The sequence below is a fragment of the Eptesicus fuscus genome, chromosome 5 (assembly GCF_027574615.1).
Source record: "Eptesicus fuscus isolate TK198812 chromosome 5, DD_ASM_mEF_20220401, whole genome shotgun sequence".
Classification (NCBI taxonomy): Eukaryota; Metazoa; Chordata; class Mammalia; order Chiroptera; family Vespertilionidae; genus Eptesicus; species Eptesicus fuscus.
In genome coordinates this window covers 64,826,355-64,843,601 of record NC_072477.1, presented here as the reverse complement: position 1 = coordinate 64,843,601, position 17,247 = coordinate 64,826,355, and the positions used below count along the sequence as shown (strand labels likewise).

The following is a 17,247-nucleotide window of genomic DNA, read 5'->3' as shown; positions in this document are numbered from 1 at the left end:
CATTACTTGAGAAAATCATGTGATTTTCCTCCTTTAAACAATTATATTAGTAGAGTTTTCCAATGTTGACCCCCTTGCATACTTAGAATAAACCAAACTTAGAGTGTATTATTATTTTTTCTTTAATCTTTACCCAAGGATATTTTTTCCTTTGATTTTTCAGACAGAGTGGAAGGGAGGGAGGAGGAGAGGGCAGAGAGAGAAACATTGAAGTGAGAGAGACACATTGGTTGGTTGCCTCCCACCCATGCCCCGACTGGGCTGGAGATTGAACCTGTAACTCAGGCACGGGCTCTTGCCAGAAATCTAACCCGAGATCCTTCAGTCCATAGGCCAATGTCCAATCACTGAGCCAAACGTGCCAAGGCAGAATGTATATCTTTTTTATACATCACTAAATTTTGTTTTGAAAGTTTTTTTAAAGCTTTTGCATATATAGTTGAGACTGGCCTTTTATTTCTCTTTATTGTGCTGTCCTGTTATGTTATCAAGGTTACACTAGCCTCATAAAATGAGTGGGAATGTTTCTTCTTTTATTCTGTGAAATAGATTGTGGTAAGATAAAAACTATATGTTCCTTAAATACTTGGTAGAATTTTGCCAGTATTTTCTTAAGGGTATATTTTTATTTATTGATGCAACCTCTTCAAAAACTATGGGATCATTTGAAATTGTTTTTCTTTTTGATACAGTAGTAATATTTATTTTTCTAGGAATTTGTAGTGACCCTTTTTAACTCTAAGAAAGTTTTATAGTTTTTTTGTTTGTTTGTTTTTGTGCTTTTTTTCTTTTTCTTTTCTTTTTTTTTTTTTTTTTTTTGCTCTAAAATCAATGTTGTTAGATATTGTGTAGGTATGCAAGCTTTGGGGGCAAGTTTTTGCTTTACATATATGTAATTTTTTATTCTTTTACTTCCAACATTTCTATGTTCTGATGTCTTTGGTTTATTATAAACTATTTGTAACTCTTTTTAAAAATCCAGTCTGAAAACCTTGGTCTTTTAATGGGAGATTTTAGTCTGTTTGCATTGATTCTGAGTATTGATATATTTTGAATTTATTTCTACCATCTACCATAACCTTTCTGTTTATATTGCTTTTTTAATGTTCTTTTTTTCCTCCTTATGTCTGCTTTTTTAAAAATTGATTAAAAGTGTTTTCTCTCACTTTTTTTTTTCTTCCTACTAATTTGGAAGTTATTGACTATTTATGTTTTTTCTATAGTTGCCCTAAATTGTTGACATACCTATTATTTTGATAAAGCCTGAAATTTATTTTCCTCATAAATAATATGAAGACCATATAGCACTTTAATCCTAAGTACTCCTCCCGTAACTAATAAGCCATTGTTTTTCAGAATTTTAGCTCTATCTTCATTTTCCAACCTTAAAAATTAGACAATATGTTTAACAATCAATATTTACTTAGGTTTACACATGTTTACCACTTTCCTTGCTTACTGTTCCATCTTGAGTCTTTGACTTTTTGCGAAGTCTCAGAAACCTACCAAAAGTATTTGAATCCTTGGGTCTGGAATGAGCCCTCGGAATCTGCATTTTAAACTGACATCCCAGGTGATTCTCATGTTGGTAGTCCAAAGACCACACTTTGAGAAGCACAGACTAGATGAAGGGAGACAGCATCCTCCAAGTGGGCAGGCTGCCAGACCTGAGGTTCCACCCGCATCAGCTCCCGGCTCTCACATCAGCACTGCCCGTTGATGCTTGGTGAAACTTTGAAAAGGCTGAGCTGTCTTGTGAATATAATTCTGACACACATTTATCCTCCTTCCCCACCCATCACATTCTCTGCCTCATAGGTCCTGAATTTGCAACTGTGGATGTCTGTTCACTGCCACTGGGGCCCACTCTAACGGGGACTTTCATTTGAGGTTGAGTCACCTACCCTCTTGGTCCCTCTAGCAGATTAGAGTCCCTAAATGGCCAGTCAAGGTCTTTGGGGGAATGGGGCAGGGACATCAGGAGAATGAAGGCTTCATTAACCTCAGACAATGGCTTGGGGCAGATTCCTTCTATGCATTCAGCAGCCTGTATAGGATTAGTGCATACAGCATGTTTCGAAGGCCTCATGCTATATCCCATTGGCCACCAGTGTCAAAGGCATGAATGCCTTTTGCTGAGGCAGGGTTAGCCTCTGTAACTATATTTTCTCTCTTTTTAAAAAGAAACTCAACCCTAGCTGGTTTGGCTCAGTGGGTAGAGCGTCGGCCTGTGGACTGAAGGGTCCTGGGATCGATTCAGGTCAAGGGCACATGCCCTGGTTTCGGGCTCGATCCCCAGTAGGGGGGCGTGCAGGGGGCAGCCAATCAATGTTTCCCTGTCGTCATTGATGTTTCTCTCTCTCCCTCTCCCTTCCTCTCTGAAATCAATACAAATATATAATAAATAAATATATATAAAAATAAATAACTAATCCCAGAAAGGCCTGCCCTGGGGCTGTCCCTCGCTCTCTCACTCCCCTTGCTGGCTCTCCGACTGGCATGGTGTTGCCCCTTGACTGTGGGCTCAGGGGCCTCCAGCCCAAGCTGCTGACTCTGACCACAGCCTCGCTCTGGGCTGCGTTCATTTGCATCGCACTGCTGAGGGTGGAAGGCTCAATAGTCTCCGACCCATTCACGAGAGGATTAGGCCTGGACTGAGGGCGCAGTGAAGGCCCAGCTCACTCCCTGAGCCGTGACCATGCCCTACATGCTGCCAGGATTCTTCTGTGAGCGTGTGATCCGGGAGAGGGACAGGAGAGGCGGAGAGGGCACTGCCACACAGCCCCTCAGGTTCGAGGGGCAGGATTTTGTCACTCTCCAACAACGGTGTCTGGCTCAGAAGTGCCTCTTTGAAGACCATGTGTTCCCAGCTGGTGTTCAGGCCCTGGGTTCCCAGGAGCTGAGCCAGAAAACCAAGATGAAGGCCATCGCGTGGAAAAGACCAAAGGTAGGGAGGGGAGCTTCGCTGCTTCAACAGACAGCTCCGGCGGGCAGGAGGTCAAGGGGTCCAGAGCCTGAGGCCATGGATCCTCACTCTGAGCCGGTGGCTTATCCAGGTTCTCCTCCCCAGGTGCCCTCACAATGCCTTCCTGCTTCCTCCTGAAATGGGCGTCATGTTCCGTTCCTGAGTTAGAGATGATGATGATATTTCATAGGTCCCTGAGACTGTAAATACCTTTAAGAGAGCTAATGCACTGACTTAAATGTATAGTGAAATGGTAAATGTAATTGATTATCATGTCTCTTCCTAAGAGCAGGTATTCTGGGGGTGGGAGAGTGGGGTTAAGAATACTAAGGCTCACCGTTTCAAGGAGAGATCTGTGCAGGATGGTGAACAGTTAGGAAACAGGAGGCTGCAGGAGGCTGAGACTTGCCTTTCGAACCTCTCATGTAAGGCTGGGTCAGGAGTGACGTGCCACTTCGTCTTAAACAGAAAGGTTCACGCTGACCAGTCAGACTCCTCATAGGGTGAAGCCATGTGCTCAAGGACACTTTACTGTGCAGCTGAGGAGCCCATTTGTTTCCGCCGAATAGAGAAACGTACTTGGGGATATGCAGGACCCCAGCCTCTCCCTGCATGGAGGCTCTGATAACCCCAAAAGGTTCACTGCATGTAGAGCAGGCAAGGAACTGTCTAGATCAGTGGTCTGCAAGGCGGGGGTGTGCACCCCAGTGGGTCTGCAAGCTGGCCCATTGGAGTGCATGAAAAACATTTGAACTAGTTGTTTTTCAAATAAACTTCCCATTTTAGAACAGTTATATTACTCTGGTACATTTGCTACAATCAATTAACCAAAATTATTACATTGCTACCTGAAATAAGTCTATACTTTATTCAGATCTCCTTAGTTTTTACTTAATATCCTTTTTCCGTTCCATGATTCCACCTAGGATTTGACACGGCATTTAGTAGTAATGTCTCCTTAGCCTCTGCTGGCTGGGACAGTTGCTCAGACTTCCCTTGTTTTTGATGGCCTTGACAGTTTTGAGTGCCGGTCAGGTATTTTGTGTAATATCCCTCAACTGGTATTTTTCTGCTGGTTTTCTCCTGATTCAGCTGGGCTGGTGGGTTTTGGGAGGAAGACCACAGAGGGAAAGTGCCATTTTCATTACATCGTATAGACCCGTGGTCGGCAAACTGCGGCTCGCGGGCCACATGCAGCTCTTTGGCCCCTTGAGTGTGGCTCTTCCACAAAATACCACGGCCTGGGCGAGTCTATTTTGAAGAAGTGGCGTTAGAAGAAGCTTAAGTTTAAAAAATTTGGCTCTCCAAAGAAATTTCAATCATTGTACTGTGGATATTTGGCTCTGTTGACTAATGAGTTTGCCGACCACTGGTATAGACTGTCGACATGTCAACGTTGTTGACCTTGACAACTGGCTGAAGTAGTGTCATCGGGTTTCTCTATTGTGAAGTTACTTTTTTTCCCTCTTCCATACTGTACTCTTTGGGAGACTGTCATTAAACATAAGTCCATCCTAAAGGAGTGGGAGTTATGTTCTGCCGCCTTTTATTTACATAAAGTATTGAGAATTCTGCATGGGAACTTTCTGTCCATTTATTTATGTATTCAATCACTTATTTCATTGTGGACTCGTGGATAGTTATTTTGTAATTGTATTGTAATCAAGTATTGCTTTATTCTCTTGCTCTGATTATTTCAGCTTTAGCCATTGGGAGTTCTTTCAGTTGACTCCTATCCCTTTGACATATCCTTATTGCTGTGAGGACTATTATTTTTTCTTTATTAAGGTATTACATATGTGTCCTTATCTCCCCATTGCCCCCCACAACCCCCCACTTATGCCCTTGCCCCCCCCTGTTGACTGTCTGTGTCCATTGGTTAGGCTTATATGCATGCATACAGTCCTTTGGTTGATCTCTCCCCCTTACCCCCACCCTCCCCTACTTTCCCTCTGAGGTTTGACGGTCTGATCGATGCTTCTCTGTCTCTGGATCTGTTTTTGTTCATCAGTTTATGTTGTTCATTATGTTCCACAGATGAGTGAGATCATGTGATATTTATCTTTCTCTGACTGGCTTATTTCACTTAGCATAATGCTCTCCAGTTCCATCCATGCTGTTGCAAATGTTAAGAATTCCTTCTTTTTTACAGCAGCTTAGTATTCCATTGTGTAGATGTACCAGTTTTTTTAATCCACTCATCTGCTGATGGGCACTTAGGCTGGTTCCAAATCTTAGCTATGGTAAATTGTGCTGCTATGAACATAGAGGTGCATATGTCCTTTTTGATTGGTGTTTCTAGTTTCTTGGGCTATATTCCTAGAAGTGTGATTACTGGGTCAAATGGGAGTTCCATTTTTAGTTTTTTGAGGAAACTCCATACTGTTCTCCACAGTGGCTGCACCAGTCTGCATTCCCACCAGCAGTGCATGAGGGTTCCTTTTTCTCCGCATCCTCTCCAGCACTTGTCAGTTTGTTGATTTGTTGGTGATAGCCATTCTGACAGGTGTGAGATGGCACCTCATTGTCATTTTGATTTGCATCTCTCGGGTGATTAGTGACTTTGAGCATGTTTTCATATGTCAGTGAGGGTTATTTATCTCTTTGAGTGCTTTCTTACTTTCTGATGCTATAAGATGCTCCAGGCACAATTTATTTTTTCCTGCCACACCCCTAGAATCAACCATTTCCCCATGGAGCCCTGGTACCTTTTATTGGAAAAGTATTAGAAACCAAGAGCAGAGTGATAGTGTGCTCATCATTTCTGGGGTATCATTGCCATCGTCTCTCTCGGTTGATAGACAAAGGGATTTCTTGAAACTTCTTCTTTGACCCATGTGTTGTTTAGATGTGTTATTTACTTTGTAAACATCTTGAGGTTTCCAGTTTTCTTATTGATTTCTAGTTTCATTCTGCTGTGGTCTGAAAATATACTTAGTATGAGTTCTATTCTTTTAAATTTGTTGAAGTGTGTTTTATGGCCCAAAATGTGGTCTATTCTTCCATGGGATATTGAGAAGAAAGTGTATTCTACTATTATTGAGTGGAGTATTCTATAAATGTCAATTAGATTAAGTTGATTGATAGTGCTGTTCAGGTCAACTATATCCTTAATGATTTTCTGCCTCCTTAATCTATAATTACTGAAAGAGAGTGTCAAGGTCTCCAAAGATAATACTAGATTTATCTATTCTCCTTTCAGATGTATCACTCTTTGCCTCATGTCCTTTAACACTCTGTTGGTAGGTGTACCCATATTTAGAATTGTATGTTTTCTGAGAGAAATGACTCGTTTATCATTATGTAGTATCTTTTATCTCTGATAATGTTTCTTGTTATAAAATTTTCTTTGTCTGAAATTAATATTCCAGCTTTCTTTTGATTAGTGTCAGCATGGTATATCCCTCTCTAGCTATCTGAATCTTTGTATTTAAAGTAGCCCAGCCACTGTGGCTCAGTGGTTGAGCATCAGTCTATGAACCAAGAGGTCATGGGTTCGATTCCGGTCAAGGGCACATGCCCAGGTTGCAGGCTTGATCCCCAGTAGGGAGTGTGCAGGAGGCAGCCAATCAATGACTCTCTCATCATTGATGTTTCTATCACTCCCTCTCACTTCCTCTCTAAAATCAATTAAGAATATATTTTAAAGTAAAATTTTTATATATAACGTATAGCTGGGCCTTTTTAAATCCACTCTCATGATCTTTATCTTTTAATTGGTGAGTTTAAACCATTAACATTTAAGTTATTATCATATAGTTGGATTAGTATCTACCATGTTTGTAACTGTTTTCTATTTGTGGCAATTGTTCTTTGTTTCTCCCCTTTCCTGCCTTCTCTGGTTTAATTGAGTATTCTATACGATTCCATTTTATCGCCTCTTTTGCGTATATCAATTATAGTTCTTTTTTACAAATATGTTAATGGTTAGAGTTTCCAATATACATTTACAACTAATCTAATTCAACCTTCAAATAACACTACACCATTATATATGTAGTCTAGTATCTTATAATAGAAAATTTTCCATCCTTCCCTTCCTTCCCTTATGACATTACTATCATTCTTTTACCTTATTCATATGCTATAATTACTCAACACATTGTTACTATTATTACTTTAAACAAAGTTATCTTTAGATTAAGAATAAGAAAAGATGACTGTTTTATTTTACCTGACTTTATTCCTTCTCTGATGCTTTCCCTTTCTTTATGTAGCTCCACATTTGTGACCTATGTCATTTTCTTTCTTCTTTGGTTTTAAATAATAATCACTCTGCATATAGAGTTTTACATTTTTTCTGTGGTTTTTAAAGACCACGATGGTGATATTGATGATCTCTTTACTTCCAGACTGTTATTGCTTCTAGTTTTGTTTGTTTGTTTTTAGTGAAGAAAGATAGGAAATGTTTTTTAAAGAGACAAAAATAAATCATGAGATATATTCAATTCAACTTTAACACTTCAAGATTGTTACTGAAGTTATTCAATTTTATAATTGTACATATTTTTTTACACTAAAACAAATCTTGGTTCCTAACTCATTACTGTAAGTTCTTATTTACTTTATCCTATAATATACATACCAAAGTTGTGAAGTATAACAATATTATCATTTCCTGTGGTTTATGTTATTATTGTTTCTTATGGTTTATGTTGTTATGGTTTTGGGTTTGACCTTAGGATCTAACCCAAAGGGATAAACAGCCAAAATGTTTTCTTTTAAGTCACTTGAACTCACTCCTTTTATGTGTGTAGTCATGTCATCAGCTTGATATGCAGTTGGGTTCTTTTGCTTCACGTTGCTTTCGACTGTTACAGATTGCTTTTTAAAGTTATCTTTTCTTACATTTTGACTTTTAATTCTGTAAAAATTTACATGATTCCTAAGTCAAACTTTTTTCAAACAGTTATATTCAGAGTTTTACTTCCATCTGTATTCCTATAACTTTATTCCCTCCCTCTTCCTGTATGTAACCTTTTAAAGATTATTGGCTTTGGTTCATCCTTCCATTGCATTAAGAGTTTCAGATGGGAGGTGTGTGTGATGTGGTCTAAGCAGGACTTTCCATCTAGTAGGAGGGACAGATCCCTGAGTGCAGAGAGCATCAGCTTACTTGGCTGTATTGCCTTTTCTGAGAGGGAGAGGGACAGGGAAGGCGGGGAGGGGGAAAGGAGGGAGAGAGGCCTGTGTCACAGGGAAGCTGTGAAGAATGGTGTTAAAACCAAAACACAGAATCTACAAATTATTTCAAAATTTTAAAAGTAAAAAGAAAAAGCACAAGACACAGCCAAACAAAAATTAAAGCTCCTTCTGTTGGCCTCTGTTGGGCCACACATAACTGCTGGGGCAGAGGTGCCATGCTGGATTTATTTAAATAAAGGAGTTCACCCCCCAACAGAAGTGGAGGCTTTTGAGACACACGCCATATTCACTCTCTGCTCTCCTCAGTTCCCAAGTCCTGTGGGCCCTGGGACATTTGCTGGCTCTAAATATCTGTTACCACATCTTGGGAGAAAGATCCTTATTTTCCCTCCAGCCCTTTTTTCCTGTCATAGAACAAAATGAAACAAAACAAGAGCCATACTTTCTCTTGTCCCTTTGCCAAAGATGTGACAATAAAGACACTGCCCTCTGAGGGGCATCCTTAATAAGACAGCATGTCCGTGTGAGGAGGGAGCAGTGTGGAACAAAGGGAAAAGGGGGCATGCTTTCGGCTTCTACCACTTACTGGCTGTGTGTCCTTGGGCAAGTTTCTTACCATCTCTGAGCCTTGGTTTCCTTACCTGAAAAATAAGAACGATGGTATCTAATTCACAGGATGTTTTTGGAAGCTTAAATTAGTAGCATGTGTAATACTCCTGACACATAATGCTGGTACCACATAATGGACCTCAATAAAGAATAGCTACAGCCCTAGCTGGTTTGGCTCAGTGGATAGAGCATCAGCCCAAAGACGAAAGGGCCCTGGGTTCGATTCTGGTCAAGGGCACATGCCTGGGTTGTGGACTCAATCCCCCTGGGATGTGCAGGAGGTAGCTGATCAATGATTCTCTCTCAACATTGATGTTTCTATCTCTCTCTCCCCTCTTCTTTCCTCTCTGAAATCAATAAAGATATACATATATTTTTTAAAAGCTACTACTGCTGTTATTCTTTCCTTTTTGTTTCACAGGAAATTTGCGAGAATCCCCGATTTATCATTGGTGGAGCCAACAGAACTGACATCTGTCAAGGAGAATTAGGTAGGAAGGTCCCTCGGGTCATATCCAGCCGAACAATCAAGGGGTAGTTAAAAAGGTGTGGTCCCTTTATAGGAAATAAAGGGACGGTAATCTGTTTTTATTTTTAATGAATTTTGGGAGCAGGTTTTTACATTATCTTATGTGCTGATGATTGCTTCATTTAATTTCTGTTCCTCCCACATTTCTTGTTCTCTGCCATGGGTCACAGGAAGTAGACCTCATTCCACAGCCTCCCGTCTAGAGTCTCACGAACAGCCACACATACCACTCAGCAAGACAAAGCCCTGCTTTTGACTGTTCCCATCTTCCTTAAAAGACAGCTCTGAACCTGTCTGTGTATCAAGCATGGCCCTTGGGAACATAGAATCTATATATACACACAAAACACATTACCAAAAAGAGCACTTGTAGCTGGAACTCTCGTTTAAATTGCCCCAGAACAATAGCTCCATATTAAAAGAATCTTTCAGCCCCGGCCGGGTAGCTCAGTTGATTAGTGTTGTCACAATACACCAAGGTTGCAGGTTCGATCTCTGGTCAGGGCACTTACAAGAGCAACCAATGAATGCATAAATAAGTAAAACAATAAACTGCTCTCTCTCTCTCTCTCTCTCTCTCTCTCTCTCTCCCTCTCCCCCCCTCTCTCTTTCTGTCTTGCAAATCAATTTTTAAAAATCTTTCAACGAAGACATTTGCGCTGTGGATGAGCATCCGATCTCCTCTCTGGCTAGTTAGCATGGCTGTTCCATCAGAGTGCCCCCTCTCTCTGCCTCTCATTCAGGAACTATCATCCTTGGTGCAGCTGCGGGAGAGCTCTGTGAAGTAAAGTTGGAGAAACTATCCACAGATACAATTTAAAACTTGAGTGCAAGGGGCACCGACCAAATGAAAGGAATATGACTAAGTCGGTCCCAGAAGGAGAGGCTGAGAAGGTTTTGGTGACTAGGTTCCTGCCCCCGAGGAAAGGCTGCCTGTGGGCCCAGGAAGCTAGGAATCCGGGCCTTCTAACCAATACACTGTTTCAGGGGAAAGGCTGGCTGCTTCAGGGGGCACCGCGGGGAGGGGAATGCTGTCTCAAACCCGCTGTCACATCCCACACAGCAAAATAGTGTCCTTCAGGACGGAACCCATCCTCCCCAGAAGCAGTTCTGTGACTGCCTGCGTACCAGGCATGCCTCTCTCTCTCTCTCTCTCTCTCTCTCTCCTCTCTCTCTCTCTCTCTCTCTCTCTCTCTCTCTCTCTCTCTCTCTCTCACACACACACACACACACACACACACACACAGCAAAGTGTCGCTTCTGACTACATATAGAAGTTCAGGGAGTAAGAAAATGTCCCCATCTCATTCCATTGCCAGCAATGTCTTAGCGCCCCCTACAGACTGGTTCCAGAGCAGCTGCCTAACAACTCTGTACAACAAACCCACTTGACTGGTAACTCTCAGATGCTCAGTCTCCACTGAGGTCAGAGGGGGAAATGGACTCACATTGCAAAGATACGGGGCAGGGCGGAGTTCCTACAGGTGTTCTGAGGAACGGCCCAATTATGACCTACTGCCCTGCTTACACTGAGGTCCAAAAAGGAAATGAGCTAATTTTGCAGTTGGAGGAATTGCCTACAGCTTCCAGGAAAACCACTCGGGAGGGTGAGTTGCCCTATTGATCACATTGTCAAGGGACTGCTGTCGGACTCCTTCTCTGGCTGGCACCTCTGTAAGGTCAGGTCTGGAGGCAGGACAGCGAGCGCCACTTGAACTGTGCTCTTCAGAGAAGTGGAGCAGCGCGGCCGGGAGGTGCGGCCCCTCCTTTGACCTGTGCCTCGTGTTTGCCTGCAGGGGACTGCTGGTTTCTCGCCGCCATTGCTTGTCTGACCCTCCACGAGCACCTGCTTTTCCGCGTCATACCCCATGATCAGAGTTTCATCGAAAACTATGCAGGGATCTTCCACTTCCAGGTGAGGTCATGGGAGTGGCCAGCTGCAGTTCGCTCGCCACTAGTCTCCCGGCCTTGTCTTTCCAGTGGCTCCAGAAAGGTTTCACCTGCCCTCCCAGCCGAGGCTGTGGACCGTGAGCCCCTTCAGGCCTCAAGCCTGTGAGGAAGCAGTTGTTTCTTTCTGCCCTTCACACGCCCCCTCACACACCTTCAGCTATGCCCCAGAAGAGCAGGAAGACATCCTGTTTGCTGGACTCCGGGTCTATTTTTGCCTCTCCAGCTGGCTGGCTGCTCTGTCATTACCCACGGCCTTTCTCAAGCAGGCCCCTGAGATATTAGCATGGAGAATCCTTAAAGGAGGCCCCATCCACAACGGAGGCTTCTGTTTCCTTGTTTCCATTTAAGGCAGGTCTACACCAAGGCTATCATCATTCACCTCTCCTAGGCTCTGGGAGGAAAGTCTGGTTAATCTGGGGTCTAGGTCTCTGGTGTGGCCCAGAAATGAGTCTGAGTTCCAGAATCAATTCAGCCATTGGGCATTTTCTGGATCCAACTTGTCCTGGCATAGAGCCAAATCTGGTGCTGGCCCCCAACAGAGTGAGTTCTACATGTGGGGGTCTAGCAGATACCAGGGTTCTGACGCATCCATCTGTCTCGGGCCCTAAAGGCTCCAAACATCTCGATTGACCTAAATCATTGGTTGAGGTATCTGCTGATCCTGCACCTCAGGACTAAAGGCCTCAGAAAAGTCTCTTCAGGTTCAGGGTCAGCGTCCTGCTGCGTCCTGGCACCAGGGGAGGCAGCCAGGCCCTGAATTTTGTTTTTTCCCTGTGCCATCGAGCTGCTAGTTTCCCACTGATATTTAAAGGGTCTGATATCTAAAGGGACATAAATCCAAAAACCAAATAGATTTTTGCCCTCTTGTCAATAAGTGGGGGGCGGGGGCGGCAGATGTCATTAGAAAAAAATTAAACTACATTTGAGTTTCTTCAATTAAGACAGAATTGTTCAAAAAAGAACAACATCCAGAACTGCAATAATTGGACAATTTTCCTGCTTCGGTCAAAGTATGTTCTGGGCACATTTTCTTCCATGTTAATTCTCTTCTTCAGCAGCAATTTCTACTTTGTTTGCCATCAAGAAATGCATAAATCAATACATCACCTTCATCTAAACCAGTAGCTCTCAACCCTGGCTGCATATTAGAATCAGCTGAGATACCTAAAGATGCGGATACCTAGGCCCCACCCCAGACTTACTGAGCTGGAGAATGAAAATTCCAAGTCCTCAGATATTCGTGGAGCCCCTACTCTCCCCAGTCCTGGGCTGGACTCTGTGGGAGAGACAAAGTGGTTTGTAACTACTTCCTGCCCTCAAAGAGCTCACAGTCCACTTGGAAAAAGATTCACATCCCAAACCCAGAATAGTATAAACAAGCGCCACGATGCAGAGCTGAGCAAATGGGACTGCTTTGGGGTCAGAGGAACCCGGTGCCCCTAAGGAATGTTGGGCAGGACACATTTCCCAGTGGTAATCTGAGCTTGCTGCTTCTGTGCAGTTCTGGCGCTATGGAGACTGGGTGGACGTGGTTATTGATGACTGCCTGCCAACCTACAACGATCAGCTGGTTTTCACCAAATCCAACCACCGAAATGAGTTTTGGAGCGCTCTGCTGGAGAAGGCTTATGCGAAGTAAGGCCACACTTTCGAATGGGAGGCAAGTCTAGAAGTGAGGAGGTGGGCTGCGAAACCCAGCCAAGCTCTCACTCAAGAGAGGAGGCACGCATATCTGTGCGTGTGTGCATGTGTGTGTGTGTGTGTTCAACGGTGACCCAAAGTCAGAGAACATCGAGTCCAGGCAGAAACAGCTCTAACTAAAAAGATTATGTTTAAGAACAGAAATGATGACATGCATAGGAAAGCTTTAGCTGTCCCTTAACTGGAGGCAAGTGTCTGTCTTTGCAGGGGCATTACAAGTCTTCGATCCAAGCATTATATTTCTGGAGCTCAGATCCCAGGGTCTTGCTTGGCTCAACCTCATGAGCTTGCAGTATATTAATAAAGCCCTATTGTCGCTCAACTTGGAAGGCCCACCCCAGCTACGGGTGGCTTTAATGAAGCCCTACCTCAGGGTTCAGGGTTATGATGGAGAGAGAGCTATCGGGGAGTGGGAATAGCTAGTTTCCGGTCCCGGTGCTCTGGCTCCCGGTGGCCTTGGGTGAGTCCCTTCGCCTCTGGAGCTCAGTTTCTCCTCTGAGAAGAAAGGGAATCATAGTACCGATCCATTAGCCTAGAGCAGTGATGGCGAACCTATGACACGCGTGTCAGCACTAAATATTTAGTTTTTGGTTTATTAAATACAATTATATATAACAATTATACATTTATGTTATTTAAACTATAAATATCGCGAAATAATGTTTTTTCCTCCAAGTGACACACTACCCGAGTTATGCTCAGTTTTTTGGCGAAGTTTGACACACCAAGCTCAAAAGGTTGCCCATCACTGGCCTAGAGGGTTGTTGGAGAATTGATACGAGAACATCACAGGACACAAGAGTAAAGTTCTGGTGGCAGTGTTATGTTTCCTGGAACCCTGTGACCCCAGATTGGTCTTCATCCTCTCTCCAAGGCTGCATGGTTCCTACGAAGCTCTGAAAGGTGGGAACACTACAGAGGCCATGGAGGACTTCACGGGAGGGGTCACAGAGTTTTTTGAGATTAAGGATGCTCCCAGAGACATGTACAAGATCATGAAGAAAGCCATCGAGAGAGGCTCCCTCATGGGCTGCTCCATTGATGTAAGTCTGGGGTGTGGGGTGCAGGGCAGGGAGCAGCCACATATCGGAAAGCCTTACCCGATGACTGGCAGCACAGGGTTCTCCTCGGGGACCGGCGAATGTTTTGCTTTAGGAAGCAGGAACTGGCTCTCAACTTTGAAAACTGGGAATTTCTCAAGGTAGAGGGGTCCTTGGGCGTTTTCAATAAGGAGATAGGACAAGGACATCTCAAGCTCTGGAATACTGGGAACAGGTCCAGAGGCCTGTATCCGTGTGGGCCGCTGTGGTGGGAACTGCTCAGTCCCCACATGCCCCCATGAAGCTGGCCACATGCTTGGCGGTGGACCTGAGCCCACGGGTGCCCTAAGAAAGCCTCTCCATCATTGGGCTTCGATCGCCACTCTCACGTGGGGCCTGGGCTCTGTGCTGTAATCTGGGAGAAGCTCAGCCCGCAGTGTAACAAAGTGGTTTGAACTGAGACCAGAGTCAAGGGTGAGGAGATGGCAGACTGGCCAGGCCTACTGAGTGCCAGGAGACACGCCTGCCTGGGCTGCTCCGTGAAAGCTAGTCCTGGTGCTTTCCATTGCTGAGGAAGAGGCCCGAGATGAATTACTATGCCTTCCTCGCCCAACACTCGCATGGATGGGAAAGGTTGGGGAGATCAGCTAGCATAAGACACCATAGATGAACATTTTCTTCCTGTATCACTTTTCTTTGTCTTTTCTCCATTCATGCTGTTTCTCTCTCCTCTCTTCCTTTGTCTGTCTCCTCCCTTCCTCCGGTCTCCTTCCCTTGTTATCACCCTCCTTCGTTCTCCTCCTGGACTGCCCCCTGCCCTCCCCATGGGGCCCCAGGATGGCACAAACATGACCTATGGAACCTCTCCTTCTGGGCTGAAAATGGGGGAGTTGATTGCACGGATGGTGAGGAATATGGATAACTCGCTGCTCGGCCCCACGGGCTCAGATGACAGACCGACCCGGGTGTGTACGCCTCCAAACGTCGGGAATAACCACCCTCTAACCTGCATGACCTGGCCCTGTTGGTGTCACTCTCCCCGCAGCAGCCAGTGCCTCACACACAGGCCCCCACCTGGGGCCTTCCAAGGGTCCGTGTTGGAATAATGTGCCTGCTCCAAGGCTCTTGAGGGTGGGGGAGACAGGATCTGGAAGGGATCTCTATGGGAGCCCCTTCTCCATGGTCCAGGCAGTTTCTCTGGTAAATTAACAGGAAGAAATACAAGAGAGACTTCTTGTATTAAAATGTCTCTCCTCTTTCTTTTTTAAAAATATTTTTAATTTATTTCAGAGAGAAAGGGGGAGAGAGAGTGAGATATAAACATCAGTGATGAGAGAGGATCATTGATTGGCGGCCTCCTGCATGCCCCCTACGGGGAATCGAGCCAGCAACCCAGGCATGTGCCCTGACTGGGAGTGGAACTGTGATCTCCTGGGTCACAGGTCGACACTGAACCACTGAGCCATGCCGGTCGGGTTCTCCTCTTCTAATTCATTCATTTACTCATTCCACACACAGTTACTGAGCTCCTACTAGGTGCCAGGTATTCTACCAGCAAACAAAGAAAATTCTCTCCTCTTTGTTCACTGTCCTAGTGAACGAAGCAAAGTTTCTCCCCTCGTAGAGCTTATATTCTAGTACTTTCAGAATTAATACATGCTCACTGAGGAATATCGAGCCATATAGTAAAGCAGAAGAAAAATTAACCCATCTTTCCCCATCTAAAGGTAATAACTCTTAATTGGCATTTGGCATATGTCCTCCCAAGATTTTCTCTATGCATATACTTAATCTAAATTTTTATTTTTTAATGTTATCATACTGTATGTACCTCTTTGCAACATGACTTTTTTTAAAACTTAGTTTTATACTCTTAATGTGTCTCCTATAATATTTAAGAGTCTTCTCATGGCCAGAGGCACACTTTCAGGGCGTGGAGGAGTGCTCATCCTCACCAAACCCAGGAAATGAACCGTGTGAACTCTGTCTCGGGCGGCAGAACTTTTGCTTCCCAACCCCTGACAGGCTGTCTGGATTTTGCTCCACAGACGATTGTTCCGGTTCAGTATGAGACAAGGATGGCTTGTGGGCTAGTCAGAGGACATGCCTACTCCGTCACTGGGCTGGAGGAGGTGAGCTTGGCAAAGCGTGGTGGGATGGGACTTGAAGAGCCACTCGGATTAAGCTCCTGAAGTCAGGACTTAGCTTTCTGTGTCCCTTTGCAGCTACAGAGCTTGCCTTCTCCCATTCAGGGGATGCGCTCAGGGCTCAAGCCAAATGCCTGGGGCTGGAGGGGACCATGGGCACTCGCAGGATCTTGCCACTAGATGGTGCTCAGTTTATCATTGTTTTTGGTGCTAAAGATAGCCATTTCCCCCCACATTTCCAAATAGAAATCACTTCGGTTTAATGACATTGATTTCATGGGTTCTCATGCTTCCTGTTCTTCCACGGCCAAAGAGTTACAGGGCGTTGCTCCGGGAACGTCTGGCCTGTACTAGCCTTTACTGCATCAGAGACAGGATCCTGGTCAGACTGGTTGTGGGTATTTGGTCAGGCTGTGCCCTGTGCACAGGGATGGACCGAGCGGGCCCTCATCTGGGGCAGCACTCACCGCGGACTGGAGGCAGGGCACCTTTCTCTGATTGGTCCATCTGGAGGGGACATTTGTCTGTAGTTCCCCAGCCAGGAGGGGCATTTTTCCTCATTCACACAAAGACACCGAATGTGCTAGCAGGGCCCTACGGTGTTTGCCCTGCCTCCTCCCCCAAAGCTCGTAAGAGCCAGATGTTCACCGGGGAAGTCCCTTCTGAGCTGTGAGGCGATGGCTAAGCCCTGACTGCCGAGGACTCAGTCCCAAGGTCCTGACCCCTCAGCCGGCCATTCCAGTCTCCTTGGCCAGGACCAGCAGGACAGCCCCCTATGGGATTCTCTCCCCATCCCACCCCAGCCCTCAGGGCAAAACAGGAGACCGCCTTCCCAGAAAGGCTCCAGAGCGTGAGAGCTTTTTCTCTTTTGCCCAAGACCATGTTCAAGGATGAGAAGGTGAAGCTGGTGCGGCTGCGGAACCCCTGGGGCCAGGTGGAGTGGACCGGCTCCTGGAGTGATGGGTAGGTGCGGGGACTCCAGGAGTAGGGACAACAGGCCTGGGACGGGGCTGGGCTGGGTACAAAGCCAGAAGAGTACCACAGATGTTTGGTCTAAAATTACCTTCAGCTCTGGCTCGGTTGGTTGGAGTGTCATCCCGTGCACCAAACGGTGGTGGGTTCAATTTCCCGTCAGGGCACATACCTAGGTTTTGGGTTTGA

At 45.0% G+C, this 17,247-nt stretch overlaps 1 protein-coding gene across 3 annotated transcripts in view; it reads left to right on the top strand.

Moving 5' to 3' along the window:
* Positions 1-17,247, top strand: part of CAPN3 (calpain 3) — a 43,036-nt gene that overhangs the window by 9,676 nt on the left and 16,113 nt on the right. For 2 of the 3 annotated variants that reach the window (XM_008143039.3, XM_008143038.3), the window contains exons 2-8: positions 9,141-9,210; positions 11,045-11,163; positions 12,700-12,833; positions 13,774-13,942; positions 14,776-14,904; positions 15,988-16,071; positions 16,964-17,049. In XM_008143039.3, coding sequence (XP_008141261.1) covers positions 9,141-9,210; positions 11,045-11,163; positions 12,700-12,833; positions 13,774-13,942; positions 14,776-14,904; positions 15,988-16,071; positions 16,964-17,049 — 791 coding nt within the window. The remainder of the gene's footprint in view (positions 1-9,140; positions 9,211-11,044; positions 11,164-12,699; positions 12,834-13,773; positions 13,943-14,775; positions 14,905-15,987; positions 16,072-16,963; positions 17,050-17,247) is intronic. The other variant, XM_008143040.3, reaches the window with a different exon arrangement.